Raw genomic sequence first — 27,123 nt, forward strand, 5'->3', positions numbered from 1 at the left:
ATGTTTGATTGCAACGTCTTTGGTTAGGTTTGTGCAACAAATGAGGGAAAAATCTATGAAATATATATAAACCTGTTGGCCAAAAGGGAACTGGAATTCAGTCTCACCTGAGTTAATGAGGACAAGCCGAAACACGCAGGTGAACGGATCAAGAATGTTACCTAAAATGCAGGAGCTGCGGTGATTGGCAGAGAGAGCCGTCAGTCATCCAGAGGCGGCCGGGCGCACCCATCGGGCGCATCTCTCAAAGGAAACCGTCGCAGGTTTCGATGCAAATACGTACCGGAGCGGCTGCTGAACTCTGTTTCATTTTATATAGAAAATCCACACAGAGAAGAACCAGTGACGGTAGATTTTTGACAGTTTAAGTCTTGGCCATGGAGGGGAGGATTTCTACCTTGACTCTGCTGTGTCTGAGTGAGTATTCCCTTAACATTTGCTTCTTTTCCTATGCGCCTTACCAAGCTGCCACACCTGTTTGCGCACCTTCAGGCCCAAGTAGCAACTGTTTTTGCGTGTGACTTGTCCCATTTGTTTGCCGTTAAATTGCCATTAAAAAACAACAACAACTAGAATTTAAAAATCGTGGAAGTTATTCTGAAATAAACACCATACAATTTGAATAAGCTTTTGACTCGACCTGTTTTCTTTCACAGAGACACAACTTCATGAATGATTGATTTTGTTTTTTTAAAATGTTATACTTAAATGAGACTCCTTTCAAACTTAAGACTGATAATCAAGCTCAATGTGGGTTACTACTAACCATTATTTTCACTATCGATTAATCTGTTTCTAATCTAAACTAATCTAATCAGTTATTTTCCTGAGCTTTTGGTCTGGGCCTATGAAGTTCCCAGAGCCCATGGTGAAGTCTTAAAATGTCTGACTTTGTTCGACAAAAAATAGGTTACAAATGTTCACATCTGAGAAGCTGGACATTTTTTTGAAGTAGTTTTGGCTTTAAAAAAACAAGTGCAATTAATCTACTATCGAAATTGTTTATTTCTTCTCTGTCCATTGACTAATTGTTTCAGTTTCACACTGAACAGATTTGAAACAATTTGTGTTCTCTGTGTTGTGGGGTGGGAGGGTGGGGTAATATGTTATTTGTACAGATCTCAGGTACAACAATGCCAGTCAGATTAAAATAAAATTATAACTTTTGTCAATTAAAAACAGTCTTAAAAATGATAGGCAATTTGAGCCAAATGGTTTTAATCATTATTCTCTGTTTTTATCTATGACAGTGTTGTCAGGTGTTGGTTCCGTCACTGTGGACATCCCAAAGGATCTTTATGAGTATGCCAGGGGTGACAACATCACACTGCCCTGCACCTTTATACCCAAACCCGGCTTCACCCCAACCCTAGTCATCATCTCATGGTCTGCTGAAGAGGTCAGACCACTACATTGTGTTCATGTGTTTTTATACTGTATGTGCATTGGCATGAGGGCATTATTCTCTATTAACTGTATATGATAAGAATAAACCATGAATAATGTATAGAGAACTTTAATTTCTTCCTCTTTTAATGTTCCTCTGATGCTGTCGTTGTCTAACAGAGCCTGATCCTCACTCATTATTATCCTGTGGGTAATACTGACATCACATCGTTGTATGAAGGTCGGGCGTCCTTGGATGTAGACGTTAAACAGGGAAAGGCCAACCTCAAACTGTCTTCCATCAAACTGGCAGACAACGTAAATTTTGAATGTCGTCTCCAGATCCCAAGAGATGATGAGGGCAAGCGGGCCGACAGGGCACGTTTGGTTGTTCTAGGTAACAATAATTTAATTAGTTTTCAAAGTATTACACTGTTAACTGTGGGAAAAGTTGTGGAAAAGAGATGATTATTGCATGTTGTTTCTGGCTTTCTATTCAGTATATCAGGTATTATAAGTATCTGAAATGTTAAACCTCAGTCAGTATCATGTTTAACATTCATATGTTTTAATCAGTTCAACAATGAAGTGCAAAAAAACATGACACATGGAAGTAGATCATCAAAATGAAACTTTCTGTAAACACTTTGCCAATGTTGCTGCTTTACTGTGTTACCAAATGCCAACTTCCTTATTTCTTTTTTTATTTTCTAGTGGCTCCATCTAAGCCCTTGTGTAAAATCCAGGGTAAGACAGAGTACGGCCAGAACATCAACCTGACATGTTTGTCTGAGGAAGGCTCCCCGACACCCACTTATAAGTGGGAAAGTCGAGATGTCAGGAACATGCCTCGCATTCGAGACCCCAGAACCACTGACAGTAAGTATGAGTGACCTAGTTTCTGACAGGACTATCGATCCTGGAAAAATATAAGTCAACTGTCAGCATTTAAAGGTCCAGTGCGTAACATTTAGGATGATCTATGGCAGAAATAATATGTATAAATGTGTTTTCATAACTGAATATAGAAATCATTTTTGTTTTGTTGTTAAAATTAGGTAATTAGGTTAGATAGCTAGATGCCACTAAATCCTACACACTGGATTTTTAAAGATTTACTTGCTCCTGCAAAAGGAGAACCTCAGTCATGATGAGGGTGAGAATCATGTGACTCTGCTCCACTTGGTGTACAAGTTGGAAGCTTCACCTCTATCACAAGTCAATTTCTCTCTTTCTATGTTTGATCTTTAAAGGAGAGCCACACTCACAAATCTTAAGACTTTGGAGGGTCAGCACAGTTCACTGTTGAGTTTCAGAACACCAACAGAGAGTTGGGTTCAAATTCGGTGATTTAGGGGAATTTACAGATACTAATGTCAATATTGGAGAATTAAAAAAAAAAAAATCACACAAACAATTTTGATTAGGATCCCTTAAGTTTAGTCATTAAAAAATACGTCATAGAACGACTGACAGAGCAGCACTGATACCAATATTTTGTCTGTGTAAAAGTACTTTTTCACCCCTCTGTATCATAAAACCTATGTATTAGGGATGGCTCAATACCAGTTTTTCATGTTTGATACCAATGCCGCAACCTTGTATATCTGCCATTACCGATACAGTCTGATACCATCTTCATTTTCCCTCTCATAAACATCTAAGCTGTTAATAATACATTTGTATGGATTCACTTTGCTTAATTTAGCCATCTAAAAATCATCGTGCTCAAACTGTGAAACAAATATTCTACTCCCATAAAGAAAGAAATATATAGCCCAAAGTTTAGTTAAGCCTTCAGGTAATAGTTTAGGCTAATGGATCGTATCAAATTATTTTTTTCTGTCTCCGACATCCAATCCCGTAATTGTGGCCAGTATCGGACCAATACCGATGCTGAGTATGGTATACATTAAAATCTTCAATAAAACGTTACTGTGTCTCTGTCTTTCAGAGGGAGGCATTCTGTCTCTATACAATATCTCCAAAGAAACATCAGGATACTACATCTGCACCTCAAGCAACAAGATCCGCTCTGCTACCTGCAACATCACCGTTGCTGTCATGCCACGTGAGAGAAACCTTCCTATAACGTCTTTTAACTAACAATCTGGGAACTTAGTATTCCCAATACAACAACACATTATAATATGCATCCTTCTCTTCTTCTTATCCCACCTTGTCTTTCTTCTTGCAGCTTCCATGAACATTGGCTCCACTGCTGGAATCATTGGTGGAGTTGTCTTTTTGATCATACTCTTACTCATCATCGGCATCTGTTGCTTCTGCTGCCGGAAAAAGAAGAAAGAGGAGGAATACGCCATGAGGTAATGTTTTTCCCCCATAAAGACTAGGGTTGGGTACCGTTCACGTTTGAATCGATACCAGTACCAATACCTGGAATTCAGGACCAATATATGTCTCTCACTATACCCCTTGCATACTGTATGCATAAATAGTATGTAATTCACAATTACATTGATGATTTTACGTAGGCATTCTAACCTAATAAAACGCTATTATTGGGAATCATGAGAGTTTCAGAGCACCAAACATGGTTACCCTGGTAGCAGGTAACCGTTTTAAAAGTATCTACTCAAGGCAACTTCGGAAGTTTTGTTCGAGGTGAACGCTGCCAAATAAAAACCCTTCTCCCACAAACATCTGACTGTTTTCTGTTCCCTTTCCAGAGTTCGTGAGGAAGAGTACAGTGACAAAGAGCCAACAAGAAATGGTGAGGGTCGCCATGCCGATTGGCAAGAGGACATACAAGGTAATAAAGACTCCAGGGCGAGGAGCCCTGTGGAGCAGAGTGACCGCTACGATGAACGGAGCGAGCGTGACTATGACCGCCGCAGAGACTACGACGATCGGCGCAGCGACTATGATGACCGACGCAGCGACTACTCCGACCGCCGTGACAAGTACAGTGACCGCCACGAGCGCTACGACGGGGAACGCCGCTACGACGACGATCGACGCTACGATGACCGCAAAGACCGTGGTTATGATGATGACCGCTATGATGAGCCCTATGATGATCGTGAACGTGACAGACCACCCCTGCCAGCCAATAAGCCACCGAGGAGGGACTATGACGACTAAGGCCTTCAACAAATATTAATCACCATCTTCCATATTTTATTTTTTATTTTTTTTATCTCCAGTGACTTTAGTGTCTAATTACTGCCTCTATGGATCTTGATGTGACACAAATGTAACACCCCAACCATACTAGAGTACAATCTCTCATTCTGTTTTTTAGAGGTAGAACCATGTTAACAGTTGAATTCATTGTGAGGATTAATTGAGGAAGGGCAGGGAACCCAAAATGGCGTCCACAAAGTCTGTCTGATCCATTTTAAACAGGGAGTGGGTGGGTGGGTGGGGTCAACAGTTACAAGCTCTCTGGTTCAGGTATAAACAATGCCCAGGGCACAAACTGTACTTTAGTTGTGTACCAAAACTCACGTCAAACAAATGATGGGAACTGGACAAACATTTTTGAGATTCCTGTGCAGAGATAAAATGTTTTTTCATGTTATTTGTGTAATCCAGAAATCAGTTGGCATTTTAACTTTAAACTCTATGTTGGCATTGTCACATACGAATACAAAGCCTTATGTCTGTCTGTGTGTCTGTCTTGGATTCTTCAGGTGTTGGCTGTAACTGGTGGTAGTTTGTTTTTTTAGGAAGCTGCCTCGACACTAAGAAGGGCTTCAGTTTTTTTGTAATTCTTTGTTTTATCGTATATACCTTTTTATTTTCTCATTGAGTTAGGTACTGCATCCTTGTGTACATAGCCATTGAATCAGTTTTAATTTTAGTACTACAACTTCTTCTGATTGTTGAGTTAGATAATGTCTCCACAAGAACTCTCAGGGTTTTTTTTTTTTTTTTTTTTCATCTAAAATTCAAATTCAAATTTTTTTTTAATACAGCTTACCTTTAACATGCAAAATAGATCATCAAATGTTTCCCTGCCATGTTGTTTCTGTTGAAACGAAAATATGGAAATATTGTACATATGCTATTATTGTATCGCAGCAGTGGTAAGGTTATATTCTGAGATTTATCAAAATTTTCTGTTATTGTGAAACATTTTGAAATGTACTGTAAAAAAGCTGATGAAATAAAAATTAACCAAACAGCAACTTGCAACACTGTATGAATCCTGGACACTAGATGGCAACACTACAAACAACTTAATTTTCATATGATCACATGATAATGTGCTGTAAAAATAAAATATATTATTATTTTATTAGTGCTAGTAGTAGAAGTATTAATTATGGTTAAGATTTGGGGGATTCAAAAAATGTTCGGGCTTTACCCTCCCGCTTCCCTTCATCATCACAATCCATTGTTTTTGGACTATGTCTAAAGTTACAAAACCAAACAACTAGTGCCGGATATGGAGTCATTGGGGCTTCAAAATAAAATGACATAAAAAAGATTTGCACGTAATTGTTTTAAGTGATAGCAAAGGCAGTGTGTTGACATTTTATTATACTTATTCAGATTGATCAGTGTAAAGTAAATAAATATAAACAATATATGGGATGATTTATAGAGTAAGACAGGAGAGCAATAAAAGCACCTATTCTTTCAAAATATATTGGGCCATTTCTCAGTATGTTGAATATATCAACTTTTATTTTATTTCAATATTGTACGGGGTTTGGTGCTTAGTGTTAACAGAATAAACTACATGTATCTATGTATCTCTAAATGTAATATGCCTTAAGAACGAGTACTTGCAGCAGTCAGATGAATTCGGTGTGGACTAAAAATTAACTTGCAGTGAATTAGTTACACATTCAGACTGCGAAAAACTTTTATTATTTCAAGATTTTGGTAAAACACACAAGCCATCACTACAGGAGCAAAGAAAGGACTTCAATAAATAAATAGTGAACTTTTTTTTTTTTTTTTTTTTTTTTTACTATACTGGCAAGTTAAATAAATTTGTAACTGAACAAAATGACTTAAAATTAATAAAAAAAACAAAAACTGAATACAGTTTGTTACATTCTGCCTCTCTTCACAACACATACACTCACATACAACCCTAATTCTATTCTTCTTTTTTTCATTATATCTTGTATTTTTCCATTTTTATTTTATTATTTAATGTGTATTTATTTTTTCATATCTGCTGTGTTCTATATGGAGCTGCTGTAACAAGTGAATTTCCCCAGTGTGGCATCAATAAAGTCTATCTCATCTTAACAGTCTGCATCAACAAACTCTGATTTTGAAAGCCGCTACCGGAAGTTGTGAGTTTTATTTTGACACGCTTGACGGCGGTCCCGCTGCTGCAGCAGCCGCTGTCCCGTTATCTCAACTTGTCTGAGCGAGCTGGAAACGTCGTCCGGGGATGAGACGAAAGAGAAAAGAAGTTTTGAAAAGTTTGATGAAAGTCACCTGCGAGAGTTGGAAAATGTTTTTGATGTCGAAGTGGTGGATTTTTATCGTTTGTCTGACAGGTAAGTGAAGATGAACAAGGGGGAGAAAAGATGGAATCTATTCTGTGTGAAGTGGTGTAACAGGTTGTTGAACACTGATTTAAATTTGGAAAAACGTTTATCTAACGTCGCTATAACCAAGCTAACCTGCACCTGAGTCTTTACAGGCGAATAAGCTTAGCCATTGGATTCAAAACCTTTCCCACATATTAATAATTATGTTTTATAAGTCGAGTGTTTCTTCGCAGTGCTGCTGTTGACTGTTATTTGACCATGTGTGAATGATCCGAGCAGAAGCCTTGGAGGGGGAGTGGATTAGGAGGACTAACTCCTCACCTCATCTAGTTTCTAGGACAAAATACCCTAAAATTATAAAACACACAGTGGATTTAAGTGAAGTAAGCAACAACAAATCAAATTAATAATTGCATTTAATTAATAATACCCCAGACCATAACGTTAGATCATGTGCAAAACCAATAGTGTAGCTCCCTGATATTGTAGATTATAGATAAAGAAACGATTTGTCAAATAATCAATTACTTGATCACCAAAAACATAATCTGTAACTACTCTGATAATCAATGAAGTAATGTTTTATGCAAAATAATGTAGGGAATATGTGGTATTCTGGTTGTCTTAGCCAGTACAATATTGAATAATCGTTTGGTTTTTGGACTGTCAGTTGGACAAAATAAATACTTTTAAGACATCACTATGGACTCTGGGAACTGGATGGGTATATAAAGTAGCATTTATATAATGATTATAATAAAATTGAATGAAAATGTGCATGAAAGGGCATATAACATGTCTATTTCCATGAAAAGCAGAAGACAGTGTGGTGAGAAATCAATGAAACAGCAGGCTTACATATTATTATCTGTAAAAAGGTTTAGGAAATTAATTTCTCCACATGAAATCAGGCAATTCAAGAAACCAGAACATTTATGATAAACTCAAATCTCACAACACTCTCAGCAAGGCTCCTCTCTCCAGTATTACAACAGTAACCATCCTTTCCCTCCTCCTCTTTCTCCTGCTTTCATTTTCTCCTCTGGAGGCGGCTTTCCTGAAAACTAATAAAGCCTGGATCGCCTGCAGTCTTTGATCCCAGGAAGACCAACCTACTGGCTTTTTTTGTTTCAGTTCTTAGAAGTCGTAGAGCAACGCTCTCCCTGAGGAATTTATGTTTTAGTCAGATGGATTTCTCTCCCCAAATCCACACGACTCCAGCCAAACCTTTACTTTTAAGACCAAGTTGGCTTCAGATGACGCCACAGAATCCTTTTAATACATACCTACAGAATACCATTGTTCGCTGGTAAGAAAAATAAGAGCAGAAAACTATCATGCAAGATGTGAATGATAGTATCCACAGGCTTTTTTAAGAATTATGTTTATGTATTTTTCAATAGTAGGCAACAGCTGGTCTGAAAATGTAAATTACATACGTAAAATAATCCTAAAAGAAATTTACAGTGTAAACTGACTTTACAGTACAAAATCTGCTAACAACTTGAAGAGCAGATTTGTGGTCTGTCTGATTTGCTTTAACATCTGACATTTTTCCACCCTTAAAACTCTGATGGACAAATTACCTGGCATTTTGAGATAATTGGCACCGGCAAGTGCCTGCACTCAAAAGGCCTATAAACAGAACATTTCTGCAGGTATCCATGTCAGTGTGGCTGCTGTAGAGCGATGTTAGTGCTCCGCCTTGTGATTTTTGGGAAAGAGGTGAAAAAGTTAGTTTTTGAGCCCTGTGCTATAACTCTTTTTCCTCAGACACGATCATCTTTTCTAAATGTTAACAAGTTTCTGCCATCCTAATGGACAGCAAATCTAATCGAAATCCATTATTGGCTAGCATTAAATATATATTACATTACAATGTGTAGAATAATACAGTTAAATTACGTAGCTTCTGACATAAATACCAGTAATTTCCTCAAATCTACAGCATAACCCAATGCTTTTCCAATTTCATTAATTAATGAAAAAAACGATGTCCATTGAAAAACCGATATAATTTAACCACTAATTTATGGTGTTTAGTTTTAACGACATGGATTTTGTATTTTACTGTTTGACATTATTTGTATGGGAGTGATATGTAGGGTTTTGTGAAAAATGTTCAGTTTTTGGTCTTATAGTTTTGATTTTATTGCTACCACAACAGCAAATCTGCTTAGAACCAGCTAATGTTAAACATTTTGCTTAATAGATGACTTAAATGATCGCAATTGTTTAAAAAAAATGGTTAACTAACAACTAATCGATCAACTGACTAATCCTTTGAGCACTAGTTAATAATGATGTTTTAATAGAAGTCACTCACTCACTGTAGCTTTTTGGTACTTTTTATTAAATCAGTTCTGGGACACCAGCTGAGGGTGTTTAGTTAGACTCACTCTTAGTAACAGAAATAAAACAAAACTCTTTCAACAGGCCTGGTCTGGATTAAGTGAAGCGGGCCCCCTCTCTTCCCTCACCTCATCTCTGTTCACTGGTCCAGTTCAGTCCCACCTCCCACTGCTTAGCCTAAGAAACACACACACACAGCAACAGCATTCACAGATGTTTCTGGGTGTGTGTGGGGGTGTGTTTCTCTCACATGGTCACCTCTCTGGTGTGTGTTGCTGTTGAACTGCAGAGCTCAAGCTCCTGGTCATCATGTGACCCAGAGTCCTGCGGCTCCAGAAGCTCCAAAACAAAGTCAGGTCAACTCAGCTCACAGTCAGATTTCACCGCGCAGAAGCAGCTCAAAGAGTCTCAACAGCAGCTCTGTGTTTGTACACGTATCTTGCCAAATTGCACCATTAAATACATTCCAGCTAGGGGTGGACAATCTGACAATTTTAGATCCAGATCACAGTATTTAAAGTCCTCTAACTTCTGTTTCCAAACTTCATGCAACCTCATTCACTAGCGGATCTAACGGATGTAGAGTAGGGTGATGTAGCCAACTAGATGGCTATGCTGATCGGACAAATTACTTCAATTACTACGGCTCTTCCTTGGGTGACGTATTGGAAATAATGCAATTGAGTTTTAAGTATGTGAAAAGTGTTATTTTATGATTAGGCCTGTGTTATCTTTTGGGTTCTGTTAACTTCAAACTTCAAACTAAACGTAGGTTTTAATCATTTTAAAACCAGTGTAGTATCTTTAGTTCAATATTATGTTTTAATGGTGCAAATTGAGAAATTCATAGGCTATTTCAAGTCTTCAAGTTCAAGTTAAAACAGGGATTGTGATGTCAATTAAATAGAATGTGAATATGGAGGTATTTCTATTTAGTGCTCATCCTAACATATTTCTACTTTTGGGAAAGGGAGGTGATGTTACTCAGTTTAATGAAAGATATGCAATGTGATTCGTCAGATATTTTTAAAGTGAGCAAACAGGAACAGGTGCCTCCTTAAACCTTGATTCAGCAACTGAATCACTGTGTGTTGCTGTCTGCTGTAGTAATCCTTAAATCTCCCTCATTACACATTCCCAGTTATTACTTGTTTTGGCTGCCATATCTGTGGTGTGTTTGCCTAAGCCAGAGGTTTACAGTCTGACTGTGGGCCACCTGCACTGTGTGTTCATATTTGACCGAGTTATGACTGAGAAGAAGAAGACTGATTTTTCTCAGGTTTTAAAATGTCATGCAGTGACCCTTTCTTCTTTCACACTTTATTGATCCTCCTTCATTATCTCCTATCCTCCCACAGATGTCCTCCCGCCCCGTTGCTCAGCGGTTAATGTGTTTGTGAGAGATGAGAGGAGGTATGCTGTGCTATTCCAGTCAGTGGTCCTGCCATGTCAGTACAACAGTGTGTCCACCCAGATCCCCGTGGTGCAATGGGTCTACAAGTCGTACTGCCGCGACCGCACGCGGGATTCGTTCAGCTTCCCCGACAGCCTTAGTGGAGGCTTGGGAGGAGGGGGGCTGACGGGTGGAACCGGAGGAGCCAGTGGAGGGTACGACACAGGGATGACAGCGAGCTACCTCGACTGTGCTGACAGCAGCCGGACGGTCCGAACTGTGGCCTCCATCTCTGGTTCCTCAATCACGCTGTCAGAGTACTACAAGAACAGAGACATCTCCATCATTAACAGTAAGACTTCAGCAGTACTAACCACACCCGCGGTTCTGTTTCTCTGATGTCCATGCTGAAAATCATCTCAGGTCTTTCAATAACACAATTAGTAGCTCATTTCGGTTGGATGTAATCTAAACGTCTAATAAGCTTCCACTTTATGAGTAAATTCAGCTGGGTTTTGTTGTCTCTTCGCCTCCAGATCACCAAATGAATGCTTACTGAATGCATTGTACCATTAATTATGGGTATTCATTTTCTGTTTAATAACTCATTTATAAACTAAATTAAACACAAGTAGAGTAGTACAAAATGTGGGGTGACCACCATCGACATACAACAGGTGGATGTCACATCTCCTCTTCCTCCCACTGTACATGAAGTAGCCAGAGCCTGCGCAGTAGTGATCGGGGTTGGTGCCATGGTATCAATGTCAAAAAGGCTCTTTGGAAACCTATGGGTGACGTCACAGACACTACGTCCATTTTCAACTGTGCACAGCTCGTTCCAAACTTGCCTTAGAGCGGGAGACTCTGGAGGAGGGCAGCAATTAACTCTCACAATGTGGGGGAGTCTGTGGCGTCCGATCTAAGGGAGCTGTGTTGACTCCAGCACATTCAATACTATCATCAAATACTGTGGACAAAAACCTTAAAAAATAGGAAATGACTCCAAGAGCAGCACTTTGAAACCAAATCAAAAGCATTTTTTCAGTTTTGGTTTTAAAAATTCACAGTTTTGGGCTTCTAGTTTCATTGGTGTATAAAAGAAAAAGCTGCTTCTTTGGTACTTTTGTAATATATTGATCCAAACTAATGTTCTTATTAGTTCTGCTGCTGCTTCTGTTTTGTGAAAGCCATAAAAGGGTGCCTTGCCTTCCTAAAAATCAGTCTTGCAGCACTCAGATGCCTGCTTTCTATAATCTATGAGACAGGTATAGATATAATATTAATATGTGTATATTGGTCTTCTATTGAGTCAGACTATTAAAGTAATCAAAGGAACTAAAATCAAATCTCTCATTCCAATAACGGCTGTGGTATAACAAAATGTTTCAGCAGTTTACAACCGATTAACTGTAGGAATTCATGCTTGTGCCACCCCCCACTTTCTCCAGGACCTACAGTTACCATCATGCCATTTAAGGATCATCTAAGGGACACTACTGTGCATATGATTACGTGTGTGTGCTTGTTGAAGACATGAGAGATAGCCTTGTTTTGCAGGCCTCAGATTTATGGAGCTCTAACTCTGGTTGAAGAATCGACCTTCTCTTCACCAGCCAGGAACACAGACAAAAGAAATGGTTTTCACACTGTCCTCTCATTCATCCTGACCTCTCACTCCTTCCCTCTGATGTACTTCAATGTCCCACTTATATGTTTTGACTCTCTAGATCGCTCCACATCCCACCAGCCGCACACTCATTTCTCTCAGTTTGAGGCTTTTCTTTTACTTTTTTCTTTTCTCTTTTTTTTGTCCCACTCCACATCCTGTCCTGAAACAAGTCAGTGCAGAGATGTTGTAAATGGACAAAAAAAGTGAAAGCTTTAACTATGTTGCCTTTGGAGACGCCCAGTCATCCATACCCATGTAATCCTATTCAGGGTCACAGGGGAGGCTGGAGTCTGTCCCAGCATGCACAGGGTAGGGGCTGTTCTGTTAATCACATGGGTAACATAGACATAGACAAACCAACACACTCAGTACTCATGGTCCTTTCAAAGTTCAAAAGAAAACCAGGACGTGTATGTATACATGGGAGCTTGAAATAAAATAAACAGTGTTAGAATAAAAATGGTATGCTGAATGTGTGGAAGCGTGACTTCGAAAGAGAGACTTGCCACAGTGGTGCGATCAGCCTGTCTCTCTTCCCCCTTCCTTGGCCAACAGGAAAAGGAAGTGAATTATACAACCCATTTCCTGTCCACTGTATTTACATGTCTGACCCATTCACAATGGAGTCAGTGGCCAGGCCCAGTATTGTCTTGTGTGTTGTATTCTTTGGCTAAACTATATTTGAATTGTTTTTAATGGATTTTCAGTCTTTTGGGGGGATTTTGTTGGAATCTTGCATCCATAATTAGAAAAATATGAAAAACAAAACATATTTTAGCCTCCTAAAAATATCAATGTCAGTTTATAGATGTTTGCTATATTTAGGATATTTTTACAGCTTTACCATGTTGTCAGATTTTCAATAGGAAATGGGAAGTCCTTCCATCTATGTTCTCTCCAAAGCCACCAGACTAAACCAGATAGAAATCCTTCCATTACCCGTGGGAAAGGGCTTCTTGACGGCAAAGTAAAGCAGTGAAAATGTTAGGAACAATTTTGAGTGGCAGGTTAATTAATATTCACAACCTGTAGCTGAAAATGAGATATAACTTAATTAATTATGAAAAAAAAAAATTGTGCCAAAGATTCTCAGCTAGTTAAAGTAAATATATTATCAACATAAGAAATCAAATGTTGATAAAGTATGTAATTAATATGATATGATATTTTGTGCAAATTTTAACCCTTTCCTTTTTTCTCCCGCAGAGGCAGACCTGCGCATAGGAGAAGTCCAGTGGGGAGATAGTGGAGTTTACATCTGTAAAGTGGTTATAGCTGATGATTTAGAGGGACAGAACGAAGCCTCCGTGGAGCTGCTGGTTCTTGGTAAGCTACCGGTACTTTCCCAACATGCCGTTTTGTCCTCGTTGTGTCTCATTGACATCCCTTTAAGCTCGAACGACCCACAAATTCAACAATGTGTTTCCAGTTCTTGTGCGGCTGTGACAGTTTCAGCATTGTTGAACTTTTACCTCTCATGATTCTCATGTCCCGTTTTAATGCTGAGTGCAAGACTGACGGCAAGTCTGACCAATCCTTCATATGTAATTAATCATCGACCCAAAAACACACACCGCTTACTGTAAATTAAATTATTTTCCTATGAGCTGCTGTTACATAACCAAGCAAGGCCTTCATGAGCTGACCTTCTCACCACCGACAGCACAATACAGCCTCATTAACGAGCTGATTAACAAGCAGTGGAACCTCCTGGGCTGTCTTGGCTAATCTGTAACCATAGCAACTGCATTCACTCATACTGTATGGTACTATATAGACCAAGCTTTTGAAATTTAGTTACTGCAGACTAGTTATCTCTTATATGAGTCATTGCCACTTGTGTCAAGCCTGTGTGTGTGTGTGTGTGTGTGTGTGTGTGTGTGTGTGTGCGCACGTGGATTCTGTGTGCCTCATGTTGTAAAGGTATCTGCAGTGTGTTGTTTCTTTACAGTGTCAGTGTACTTGCCTGTGTTCAGTTACAAATGTTACCATAGCAATGGCTGAGCGGCTATGTGGCTCTTGGTGCTCTAATTCACTCTGAGGGTGAACTTCTGTTTGGCACTCAGAGACTTATGTGTATGCACATAAGACACACACACACACACACACACACACACACACACACACACACACACACACAAATACACACACAAGTACTGGACAATGAGCTTTTACAGTTTGCAAAGACTTGAGTGCATTCTGAATCAGGTTAAATGTTGGGTACAGCCTTGGTATGGTTACATGTTATAGGGGATGACAGGATAAGATAATGCTACGGGAAAATGAAGATGAAATGATTTCCTGAATGATTTGTCCTTTGCAGTCTTAATCCCACCATGAGAGCCACTAAGTCTACCATAGTGCCAACATGTTGTATTTCCTGTTCTTGGTGTAGCTAAGACTGCATGTGAGGCACTTGTTGTGTTTCCATAACAACAGTTGGGGCCACCGCAAATGGCTTGGGGAGTCTTTTGTCTTTTGAGCAAATGGCTTCACCACAAAGAAGACAGGGATGATTTAATGACACGGAGGAGGAACAGCAGAGCACAGTGTACAAAAGATGGAGGGTGACACCATGTTAGACACTCGACTGATGTGGACCTCTAAGTGCTCGGTGGCTGATACAAAGAAGGAAGAATTCTGCTTCCATCTGTTCTCCCTTTTGAGTTCAATTGCTGTTTTCATACCTCACAAGCTAGTTAGTAATGATATAACATTTTTAAAAAACATTCAATTGTGCATGAGGCAGGTCATTTTCCATCACGGAGAATATTGGCTATTTGAAACAAACCGCTTTTGTCCACAGGGGCCCACAAGGATCAAAACAAAATTAAAGCTCCTTGAGTAGGCTTTAAGTAATGAACAAAACACACAAACAGTGTAATCCATGAATAGATAGTGGATCCATCTATCTATGTTAGATAAGCCCTCTCAGCAGAGCTCTACTAGCATGTAGGCTCACATTCCCTTTACAGTTCATCTCTATAGAAGGAACCTGGGTAACCATACACGGAAAAACAAGCAAACCCCAAATATTTGAAAGTAAATATCGGTGAATCACCAGCATGCAGGAAAATTCATGAGCGAGTGGGAACTCACACAAGTGCTTGAGCAGGAGGGACACAGAAGAAAACAGTGCTTTAAATTTACAAATGCACATAATGCAAATTTCAGCACCCAGAATGAATTCATGTGGTGATTTAGCTGCTTTTCAATAAACCTTCTGTTTTCTAATCCAGCAAAGAACACATTTAGCCTTCCAGAAAGATACTAAGTGAGCTATGTGCTTTGTCAGCTAAAGCCAGGCCAAGATAGTCCGGCCTGCTCTCTGTTTCTCCGGTCCTTCTTTCTCATGCTCGGCACTCCTCTCCTCCTCTCAGCGATAATCACACTGTCAACAGTCAAACACCAGTATCTGCTCACATCACACTGACCTCCTGGTTTTTTCACTTTTCAAAGCTTCGCCTTACATTCTCACATGGACATGTGCATCCAAACAAAGCACTCATGCACATTTTTGTACCAGCTTAAGACACGCTGCCCTTTATCTGTAATGTTATGTTATGTTTCATTCAGACATCTGCTGACCTTGTGTGGAGTCCCTTAAAGCTGTGGTAAAAGAAAAACAAAAGGTGTAAGACAACACTAGCAAGCTACCAGGAGAAACAATTGACAGGTGGTGATGGTTTTTAAGGGGTTGGGAGTTTTTTTTTTTCCTCAAATATAATGACTCTGCTTCCATTGTAAATTACCAAATCTAAGCCTTTCTTAGAATAAATTCAGTGTACACATAACAATACAAATATAACCAATACATCTGCCAAATTTCTAAAACAAATGATTGTTAACATTAGACAACAAAGTACCTAATCAGTTTTGGCCATTGCCACGCTGTCAAAGCCTCATAGGAGCTGTAGTTAAATTGTTTCAAACATTGGGGAATGTCTTGTCTTCAACGTGAGGTTGCCGGGAAGTCGCTGTTCCCAGCCAAGAAATCGTCCCACCACATACCTCCATAAAAAACTAAATTGTTGTTTTTAATGTGTGTTAAAATGATGTGGTGTTCAAATTTAAGCATTCCTGTAGTATTTATCTGTCATTCAAAGAACAAAGAACACATAGAAGCTAACATGTCGGTGGCACACGACTTCTCCTGAATTGATAAGTGCGATAATTTGTCAAATGGGAGAGAGATTATTATAAAAAGAAGTAATGGACTCATGATGCTCCAAGACTCATTTATGAGCCAATACTCTGTTCACTGGCCAGACAGCAGAGAGACAAAGACAAAGAAGTAGTTTCAGGAATGTTTCTGTTTCTCTGCAGTCTGTTTGCAAGCTATGCCGCATGAGGAATGTTCCCACCTGTGATTTTTGCAGGCCTGCATGTAACATTACTCACAGCTCCTGCCTATTTGTCATGGTATCTTCATGAGAATGATTCATGTTCCAGTCTGTCTTCTTACCAGACAGAAAACCTTACAGCCTTTTATATCAGAAATCAAATGATCAATCTGCTATCAGTTGTTCTGATATGGAGACTTTCTGGAACAAGACCAGAATGTTCTGTGGTGCATGCTGCTGTTGAACTCTCTTTATCTATGTATCTGTCTTTTTTTCTCTGTATCCCTCTTTGTTGTGTCTTCTTCTCTCTCCATGCATGCTGCTGCAGCAATAACTTTGAATCAGTCATTCAAATTTATATCAACCCCATTTCCTCTCCTCTCGTCTGCTCTGCTCTCCTCTGCTCTGCTCTCCTCTGCTCTGCTCTGTCTCTCTCCAGGTTTCTCAGGTGTGCCTGAAGATCTCCTGCCAGAGTTTGATTTGAAGATTATGCCAGGTAGGGGCATAATGTATTCTCCCCCTCACCTGGTTCCTTGCATTTATATTAACCCTACTAACTGCTCTAACATGGTTGTAGGGACCTGGGATGGATTTGTGTACACAATATAAGAAATTTAGAAGAGGATATTTGAAGACTGTTCTCTAACATTTGGCACATGAGACTTGGTCCGATGAAGAGAGGTGAAAAAAATGCTGATCTTGTTTGACGGTTCCTATGCTAACCGCTCTGATACTGTCTAACCTATTCTCCTGTATGCGATTCAGCTATAATGAGGCTTTGACAGAGTTGAATTCAGAGCCGTTTTAACCCAACAGACTGATCCACACCCGTCAGATAATGAGCTGACCGTTGCTCCCACTAGGATGAGCTGTGCTGGAAAACAGTTATTATGGTCATTAGGGTTATTTATGGTTGTGGTTAGCGTGTAACCCCACAGCATTTGGACACTACCCAGTAAAAACGCAATGATTAAGCGGGAGGGAGGTTTGTTTGTGTCACATCAAATTCCTCTAAATACGTATTTGATTATCACAGAGTTTGTGGGAAGATAGATGAATTGTGTGGACATGGTATGATTCACGCAGCCAGAATGGTTACTGCACGCTTATCTCTGGTGTTAGTGTTGCATTAGTACATGTTGTTGTCCACGTCGACTCCCACGGTCCTTTGAAATGTCTAAATGTACTGTGTGTGTGTGTGTGTGTGTGTGTGTGTGTCATAATGATTCCAAATGAGATCACATTACAAGCTAATTTGTTGTCACAGCCAGTCAGTATCTTACAGAGCAGAGTTAACTGTCGTTTTCCTTCCTGTAACAAAATCAGGTTTCCTGTGTGTGTTTCTCCTTGGTTTCACATTGTTCAAGATTTCTTTATCTGCCCTCTCCTTCCCTTCCATTTGTTTTGTCCCTATAGATACATGTGGTTTTGTCAGTTGTACTCGCTGTATCAAAAATCATCTTGTTTTAGTTGTGACTCATATTCTGACTAAGATTTAATTTGCGTTCAGAGAAAAACATAAAAGGCTGAGGATATAAAAGGCTTATTCCAAGGTATCAGAAACACAAGGATTTTTATTCTCAGGTGATTATACACTAATGAAAACATTGTTATGCGTATTATATTCCATTTCTGCCAATAGATCCTCCTAAATGTTACACACTGGACCTTTAAACACATCAAAGACTCTCACAACACAAGGAACACCTGATTAATATTGTGACTTACTAATCAACAATTACTGTATATTCTTATAGTCTAAATTGTAATTAGGTACCTTTCTATCAGTTAACTAATCCACAATTATAATTTACTGCTACTACTACCTTTATAACCGTTTTTCTTGCTATGAATTGTTCCTTAAAAAACTTTTTAAGTATGCTTTCATTATTTTCCAATGTAAACATGATAAATCTACAAAATAAGGATAATATAGTATACAGTTTGCAGCTGGGGGAACTTACAAGGCAACTTTACCCTGCTCATCTTGGCTCGAGGCTTTTAGCCACAACTACCAAAACACACCTGACCAAAACTGTCTGTGGTAGATTGGTATTGTGGGTAATGTAGGCAGCAGGTTTTGACGAGTAAGACAAATGTATGGACTGAAATGTGTGGATCTCTGGTTCTGCAACAATTTTATAGAAGTGCAAACAGCCAAACTGTTGCTATGTATGTGTATGTAAGTATTGTATGTCCTACTGTGTGTTGATGCTTATTTATATACAGGATTCTGTGTTGTGTGTACTTCCAGAGTGGGTGTTTGTGGCGGCGGTGGTGCTTGGCAGTGTCTTATTCCTGCTGTTGGTTGGGGTTTGTTGGTGTCAGTGTTGTCCTCACTCCTGCTGCTGCTACGTCAGCTGCTGGTGTTGCCCCGACACGTGCTGCTGCCCTAGACACCGTGAGTATAAATACACACACAGTGATAAAAACCACCAACCAAGACTTTGGTTGTAAGAAATATGTTTCTCTGGAAAGTCTGAATGGGATTGTGTGTTGCTTTTGTAGTATATGAGGCAGGTAAGGGTATAAAGACGGGCTCCTCCAGGCCGCAATCTCCTGCCTACCCTCCATATTTTGTCACTGGTGTCCCGACGATGGTCCCCATCGCCCCTCCCTCCTTGGTGGACAAGATGTCTTCTGTGTCCCCTTCGGATGGCAGTCTACTCACAGCAGGTGAGGTCTTACTCTTTATTAGCGTGTCAATCTGTATTTTAAGAATTATTGAAAGACCCTATTAGTGTTGTGTTTTTTCTTAAATCATCCCCAGAGTTTATTCTGAATTACTCCCTTTAAATTGTGTATTTCCTTGACTTAGAATAATCTACAAGATAAACTTCATTTGTAATAGAATAAAATAGTGAAATATAAAACAAGCAGAACCACCAATATGGTCCTCAATCCACAATAAACACACACACAAGATGAAAAGCAGTTCTCCATGCTCATTGGTCAAGTGTGTATCTGCAGTGCCGATGCATGCTGTAGGGGTTCCCTATCGCGTGCCCTCACCTCAGGATCAGGACTCTCTCAGGGTGCTACAGTATGTAGAGAAACAACTGGCTCACTTCAACCCTGCCAGGTCTACCAGCCACCAGTGTAAGATTTATAAACCCATCCTGTGGATTCATTCTCTGAATGAATCCTTTCTGGATCTTCTATAGCAAGTTGATGCAATCAATAGACAATGCATGCTGCTCTTTACTGTAAGCTGCCTTTCTTTTCTCTTGAACTTGTCTTGGCATGCCTCTCTACACAAGCATTCTGCATGTTGAATTTCCTGTAGTTCAGATGTATAGCACTGCAAGAATATGTTTTAACAATCAGCACTCCAATGTTCAACGTAATATCTTGCAGACTTCGGCTCTCACTTTCTTCTTCCACAATGTCTTTGTTCTTCTCTGTGCTTCCTTTAAGCAAAATGTTCTGTTTGTTTACTTCTCTGTTCAGTCATTCTTCATTTATTAATTCCCTCATTTTGATTCATCAAGCCTGCAGCCTGTCTGAGCTCAGCTCCCTCCATGAGGGAGATACGGGCTTCCGGCAAACATATCGAAATGTCCAGAAGAAAGCTCTGCCTGCCATCCCTGACCATGACCCTCAGCCTGAACCCCAACGCTACCGTGACAACCGCAGCCCAGAGCTGCAGCGTCATCGTGACAGTCCCCCTTCACCCCAACGATATTGTGATGACCCCGACTCAGAACCTCGCCGCTGCCAGGACGAGCCCCTTCCTCCTCGGCGGTACAGCGACGACCCTCCGTCCTCCTCACAGTCACGCAGACCCGGCCGAAATCAACGGCAACAGAATCACAGCGAGGAGGAAAACCACAACAGGTACTCATACTTGTGCTCTGTAGTAGCCTGGTTACTGTACATATACGTAAACATTCAGCAGATCAGATCCTCTCATACCCCCAACCATATTTAAGCAGTTTCTCTAATCCATTACCTGATTACGGAAGTTTTTTGTATACAGTACATAATGTTTAATCCATCAGCTTACTGTACAAAGTCAACTGTAACTTAATTGCTTACAGCAAGTGTATGTAAACACAGATTCTGTATATCCCCTCCTTCTCACTGTTGGTCCACTCTTGTCGTGTTTTGTAGGTGGAACCCTCGTTCAGAACATCTGCAGAGAAAGACGTACCGTACTGCAGGACGAACCGGCTCACTGGATGAGCTGGAAGAGTTTGCTGCTTCTTACAAGCAGAAAGAGACCAGAAAGACAGATAAAAGGGAAGAAGAGAGGGCAGACTATGAGATGGAGCTTATGGAGTTCAGTCGATATCCTTCCTACCGTGTTGCTCCGCCTCAGCATTATCACAATGATGAGAATGAGCTTGGGGACAGCAGCGACCACGAAGATAATCCCAGACGAAAGAACAAAAATGGACATATCATAAGCCCACTTCATTCACCCCAAAAGAGGAGGGGCACCCCTGCCCCGCCTCCTCCCAGAATCAGTCCACCATCAACTTCTTCTCAAGAGAAGGACTACGATGGCACGTTCCTAAACAGCTTGCTCGAGCGTAAGGCTAAGTTACGAGGATTCAGCCAGGGGAAGAGTGGGGCCCGGGTTGAGGAAGATTCAGACACACCCTCAAAGGGCAGCTCGAAAAAGAGCAGTGGGGAATCTAGTAGGCACTGCAGTCGCTCGCCCAGTAACAGGCCTGAGGCTGATTCACTGCCTCCTTACTCAGACACAGAGCGAAACAGAACTGAAAGGCCATCTCCACGGCCACTCCCAGCAAACGCTCGCTCCTCTCAACCTCCTGCCCATTCCCTGCCCGGTCGCAGAGAGGACCCCAGAGACAAGAACCGGAAAGTGGTGAGTTACATTTAAGTTATTGGTTGGTTTGTATGCTGGTGATGCTAATTTGCAGATCAATAGCAGTGAGTAGAGCTTATGTAGTATTTTCTTTGTTTTTGTTATCGGTGTGTAGTTGATGAAAACATTTGTTAGAAAAATTTTAATACTAGGCTAACTACAAAGTATTTAACACTCAATGTTGTATTTCCCTGCTTTAAAGAGAGTCTAATAGGGTGTAGATGGGTGAAGCTCGCAGGACTGAACGTCGCTGACTGGTCAAACACAGAACCAGCGGTTGGTTCATTCGCAAAACAAGGAGGTGCTGGGAGGCTCTTGTATGAATCATCAATTTGGCTATGTCGAGGGAGGAGAGAGTTGAGAGCAGGGAGAACGAGAGAGATGGGGGTGGCGGTTGTGAGAGGTAGCAGTAATGTGAGAACAAAGCGAGTAAACAAAAGATATACTTGATTTACTGATAGTTTCGTCATGGCTTAAAGCAGAAATAAACAAAACACAGACCATCTACTATGGAGACATTTCTCTCTATGTCATTCATTATTTTTTACGTCGAACTCAAACATCAGAGTAAGAGCAAAAACAAAGATCAACAGGATGATTCCATGTTGTTTTATTGTGCGTGAAAGATGAGTTTCAAAAGCAGTCTTTTTTAATCAAAAATGAATTTAATCAATTAATCCAATTAGCCTAATCTAATCTAAACAGGAATGCAAAAGGAACTTTTGTTTCTAGCTTAGCTCCTGAGTTCAGTTCATCTGGTTTCAAAGTTCCAAGAACAATCTGACCATAAATTATAGTAATAATAATGAACTTTATTTATATAGCACAAAAGTTACAAAAAAGGGTATATTTCAACCTTTAAACAGCCATCGACATACCTTTAAATACACACAAAGATTAAAGAAAAGAATCCACTATCTGAGAAAGGTATCCCTGCCCACAAAGCTAACCACTGCTTTAAGCTGGAGGTATATTTTTACACTTTAAAAAACAATATGGTAAATGGTAAATTTAACTGCATCTTTACTCATTGTTATCAATTTCTGAACGTTGAGATTAATGTGTGATCCAAGATTATATTCCATCTAATCCTCTTTTCAAGATGGTGTAAAAGAATTTATTTATTATTATTTATAGATTTTCTTTTCTTAAACCAAACATAACTGAGAAGAATTGTAATGTGTTGTGGTTAGAGCCTAGTACCTACGCTGTTTCCATTGTAGTTCAGTTTCTCAACCTTTTCTGGCCTATGACCTCAATTTTAGCCCCCAAACTTTTCACTTAGAGAGTTAATCATGTGAGTTGGATTATGGCACACTTGGAGGGATTATACAGAAACGATTATGTATTTCAAACCTGCTGTTATTAAACATGATATGTCAAACTCATATGAACATTTCTTTAGCTCTATGGTTGAGAAACTCTGACTTACAGTATAATAAAGGTTTGTAGGCCCACAGTAAGTGTTCTTGTTGTACCTTTGACAGGTCAGATTCAGATGCTACCACAGTGAAAACTAGGTAGAATACTCTGTTCTGTATCCAACCACTCTCTATAACAGTCATAACTGGTTGTCCCCTCCCTCACAAACCTGGGTCAAAAAGGTATTCAACATCAGAGAATTCCTGTAAAAGATCAATTCATTCATCAGAACTGGCTTTCAAACTTCAAATAATTGGAAAAAAGTTGAAATCCAGTTTGTCCCAGGTTCAACTTCACCATAATAACCCCCGTTTGGCTAATGTTTACTACTCTTTACTCTCTCATTCTACTCAAAAAACATGTGTTCATATTTTTTTTTCATATTATTAGTTTTATATTCTGGTGTAAACTCAGTTTTTTGGATCACTTACACTACTTTTTAATCCTCAGCAGGGCACTCTCCTAAGCCGGGATTCCCTCATCGTCTGATCACGTGAGAGCCACACAGACCGAGTACTTTGAGCAGACTGTACGGGAAGTGCGTGTCAGCCGACGACTTTGAGTGTGGATATATGCAAATTACAACTGACTATGAAGGAAAGCTGAATGAAAAAATGGACAACAGACAACATTTTTACTATCGAGACTGTTACTGGGGTTTCTGCCTGTGACGTCAAGAAACGATGAAGTCATCACGGTTCAGTTTCTGTCACCGGCTGCCTCATATATTGTATATGTCAGCTGGACTAACACTGAACTAATGCGGGCTGGCTGTATGACCTAGACTGTCCCTGCCAGCAGGACACTGTTCGTCTCCCCCCCGTCCCCTTAGAAAACGCTCTGAAGCGGAGAGACCGGCTTTACGCTTCCAGCACAATGAGCGCATTCATTTCCATTTGATGAGATATCTGCATTAAAAGACACAGTTGTAAAAAAAAAAAGAAGTATATGACAAGAGCATTATTGTGAAGTACATATTGTAGCTTAAGTTGTTTGACAATACAAGCACTGTGTCATTCAGTAACATTATTCATGGACTAAAGCAGCTAATTCAGATGCCTTTTGCAAGGAGATTTTTTATTTTTTGCCTTTATTGGATAGGACAGCTAAGACAGACAAGAAAGGGCCAGAGGGGATGACACACAGCAAAGGGCCCAGAGGTCAGATTTGAACCAATGGCCGTTTCAGGTGAGCTACCAGAGATTTTAATGTTAACTACAACTGGAAGGAGTAACCAACATTACCAAACGTTGACATGGTGTGTGGACAGTAACTCAGCTGCATTAAGCAATATTTTTATACTGACTGACTGTGTGTAATGTGAAAGTTGTCACTTGTAGTCACAATTTATCACCTAGCTCTGCAGTTCCCCTCAACTATACGGAGAGTTGTAGCGTCTTCCAACTCATTGTTCTGGTTTTTTTTTACCTACAACTTTTCTGTTTTGGTTCACTTTCATTGCTCTCATCAACCCTGTTTCCAGCAGCAGCAGGCATATGTTTTAGTTAAACACTTGACTGCACACTACCTGCTCTGCACCAAACAGCAGACAAACACAGTAAGCAACTAGCTGGTGAACATAGTGGAGAACTTAGCAGCTAAAGAGCCAGATATGTCCCTCAGGAGTTGTTGGAGAGAACAAAAACAGAACCAGAATACGAGTGAATATTGAACTTTTATAGTGTTACTTTGTATGTCTATGTAAGAACCTGTTCAAATGTTCCCCATTACAACTTTATAAAGTGCTAATATGCCAGTGTTTACAGCTTCTAAGACTGCTGCCATGTGGCCAACAAATAATGTAACTTACATGCAAGTGAGCTGGGTAATATAAGGTCAAATTCCATGTAGCAACATTTATCAGCTAGAAAAGAAGTTAGTTTGATTTTTATTAGTTTTTAAAGCAACATAAGACAGAAACAGAGCTCTGAAGAAACGGAGCTGCATGGCGCTCATTTTCAGTTCATGAAAACATACATTATAGTCCAAATACAGAAAGCTACATTGACAGAGTATTAAATGAATGAGGGTATGGACCAACACTGCAGACCTGCCCCTGACCTATGACCCACATTTGCTGCAGCATTTCCAGTGTTTATTTAGTTACTTCTAAGTCACAGTCATTATTGCGTGAAGCAGTAACTTTAATTTCTCTCCAGACTGTGTGTCAGTGGAGCTTTTCTTCTATTAATAGATGTGAGTTTGCACAAAGTAACTATTTTCTCGAATGGACTAAAACCTGAAGAACGTTTTTTTGTAAACATTTAAGGTGTTAAACAGCCACATGCCTTAAAAACTTTTTTGTATTACAGCATGAAGATATTTTTATATGTAAACTCGACCAATTTTGTGTGTGGTGTGATATGATTGTTGTATTTGTATTTTGTAAATGATTATTATGTTTGTCTAAGCTTTCCAGTGTGACTGTGTACATAAGATGAAGTGTCTTTGATTTGATAACTGTAATTCAGCCTTTTCTTATCACCGCTGAGTCAACAGCTAAACCAACAGCTTCACTTGTTATCATTCACAAAACACACGTTATCCTACTGATTTTCAGTCTTATTACTGACTTGGTTCTAACATTACGCCATCCAGTGTTTCATTATTCCTGCTTCCATGTTGGGTCGGCTCGTCATGAGAAAAATCTCATGTTAGTGTATAATTGTTTTTAATTGTATTTTCTGCTGTCTGGTACTGACTGTTTGTGCTTGTATGAAAGAGAGAGAGAGAGAGAGATGACTCTTTACATTTCTGTAAAGGAGACAATGTGTAATTGAGTATGACTCATGTCTTTGTTCATTGTTGTAATCACAGACTGCCTGTCTTTACTACACAGCTGTGTCAAAACTCACATATCAGTTCTGCCAGCTCAACCACAGATATCTGTGAAGCAGTTGTTTTGTCATCCATATAAATAATTTGTTACAACCTGTAAGTCAACAAAGTATCTGCTTATTGAATTGTCAAGATCCAAGAATTCAACGACTGTTCTTAAGTCCAATTCTGATACGGTTGTTTACTTGAGTATTCAGCTTTCCATGGTACTGTATTACTGCTTCATTATCAAAAGATTTTTTTTTATCCCTCTGTATTTACTTGAGAGTTATAGTTATTGTAGATAATTACATACAGTACATAATACATTATTTTAAATGTAACGCAACAGTATAAAAATAAGATATGAAATCAGCTGCACCTTGACCAATAACCATATACTGCTGCTTGCACATTAAAACATTAGTAACAACGGTCCAGTACTGTAATATAATACTGTACTTAGGAGGCCGTTTTTCTTCATAATAAGTACTTTCACTTTAGATTCAGCGACAAAGAAGATTTTTGTCACCGTCCATGGTACATCAGTTTTTAAGAAAAGCAATCTAATGAGGCTTTAAATTGTTAAGTTATACAAAGTAACGCTTAATTATTTGAATTCCAATTCTAAATGTTTTTTTTCCTGGTTATACTTCTGTGATTCTACTTTAAAAAATAACTTTGCAGGATTTTTAATTGCGTTCTTTTACCTTGTATCACTTCTTTAACCTAGGTTAAAGATTTGAACGCATCTTCCACCATTTCAGGAACAGTTAGTTAATTAAACACTGCAAGAACAATTATTTTTATACCATTCACAGGGAGATAAGAGCTCAGTCTTTTGGGTCTTGTGTTGATGTGAGTGGGAGAGAGGTTGTGTTTGCATCATCTCATGTACTGTCTGTTTGTGATGGGAGGGATTGGTTAAGACAGCGACCACTCACAGTCGGAGAGTATGTCAGGAATGTTGTTGAGCAACTCCCTCCTGGCTTTACAGAGGCATGAGTGGGTAAATATGACATCACTATACACCACAGAGTTCGTGTTTTTTTATGTGCTCCCCTTGTGGAGTTCACCTGGAAAAATGTGATGCCATTATGCTAGGTACGTCAGTGCATCAGTCAGCCTTTAGAAAAAAATATGATATTTGGTGGATTGTTAGGTCGCTGTCAGACAAATCTGATCAAACTACACACATAAAGTCCTGATAAAGAGTTTTTAGGTGTCACACTAAATAAATAAATATCACCTAATGATGTTTAGTCTGAATATTTAATGATATACACAAGATAAATGCTTAAGATTTCAGACTTGAATACAGTGGTGTAAGTAGTACCCTTAAGTAAAAGTAGTAATACCACAGTGTAAATACTGCTGTTTTTTACTAAAATAAAATGTATCAGCATCAAAATATCCTTTAA

General features: G+C 39.4%; 2 protein-coding genes across 4 annotated transcripts; both read left to right on the forward strand.

The window, feature by feature from the left end:
* The first annotated feature begins 213 nt into the window (after nucleotides 1–213).
* LOC127351511 (cell surface A33 antigen-like) lies at nucleotides 214–5,540 on the forward strand. Its single transcript, XM_051379109.1, has 7 exons — nucleotides 214–417; nucleotides 1,251–1,399; nucleotides 1,567–1,783; nucleotides 2,101–2,265; nucleotides 3,341–3,457; nucleotides 3,584–3,713; nucleotides 4,077–5,540. Exons 1-7 carry the CDS (start codon nucleotides 378–380, stop codon nucleotides 4,489–4,491), a joined length of 1,233 nt encoding a protein of 410 aa, XP_051235069.1. The 5' UTR covers nucleotides 214–377; the 3' UTR covers nucleotides 4,492–5,540.
* Nucleotides 5,541–6,705: 1,165 nt separating this feature from the next.
* Nucleotides 6,706–26,733, forward strand: LOC127351500 (immunoglobulin-like domain-containing receptor 2). 3 transcript variants are annotated; one of them, XM_051379082.1, is made up of 10 exons: nucleotides 6,706–6,875; nucleotides 10,580–10,966; nucleotides 13,493–13,612; nucleotides 17,069–17,125; nucleotides 18,884–19,030; nucleotides 19,138–19,305; nucleotides 19,600–19,728; nucleotides 20,121–20,466; nucleotides 20,743–21,463; nucleotides 23,336–26,733. In XM_051379082.1, exons 1-10 carry the CDS (start codon nucleotides 6,767–6,769, stop codon nucleotides 23,372–23,374), a joined length of 2,223 nt encoding a protein of 740 aa, XP_051235042.1. In that variant the 5' UTR covers nucleotides 6,706–6,766; the 3' UTR covers nucleotides 23,375–26,733. The 3 variants fall into 3 exon arrangements, with proteins under 3 accessions (XP_051235042.1, XP_051235043.1, XP_051235044.1); XM_051379083.1 differs by having other exon boundaries at nucleotides 23,339–26,733; XM_051379084.1 differs by lacking the exon at nucleotides 17,069–17,125.
* The last annotated feature ends 390 nt before the right edge of the window (nucleotides 26,734–27,123 follow it).

The sequence above is a fragment of the Dicentrarchus labrax genome, unplaced genomic scaffold, assembly GCF_905237075.1.
Source record: "Dicentrarchus labrax unplaced genomic scaffold, dlabrax2021, whole genome shotgun sequence".
Taxonomy (NCBI): domain Eukaryota; kingdom Metazoa; phylum Chordata; class Actinopteri; family Moronidae; genus Dicentrarchus; species Dicentrarchus labrax.

Excerpts from the sequence above, each read along its gene's own strand:
- LOC127351511 (XM_051379109.1), top strand. The coding sequence starts at position 378 with ATGGAGGGGAGGATTTCTACCTTGACTCTGCTGTGTCTGA. Across the intron at positions 2,266-3,340 it reads AGACCCCAGAACCACTGACA|AGGGAGGCATTCTGTCTCTA; the intron begins GTAAGTATGAGT and ends TCTGTCTTTCAG. Across the intron at positions 3,714-4,076 it reads GAGGAGGAATACGCCATGAG|AGTTCGTGAGGAAGAGTACA; the intron begins GTAATGTTTTTC and ends TTCCCTTTCCAG.
- LOC127351500 (XM_051379082.1), top strand. The coding sequence starts at position 6,767 with ATGAGACGAAAGAGAAAAGAAGTTTTGAAAAGTTTGATGAAAGTCACC. Across the intron at positions 10,967-13,492 it reads AGACATCTCCATCATTAACA|AGGCAGACCTGCGCATAGGA; the intron begins GTAAGACTTCAG and ends TTTCTCCCGCAG. Across the intron at positions 19,031-19,137 it reads GTGCTGCTGCCCTAGACACC|TATATGAGGCAGGTAAGGGT; the intron begins GTGAGTATAAAT and ends TTGCTTTTGTAG.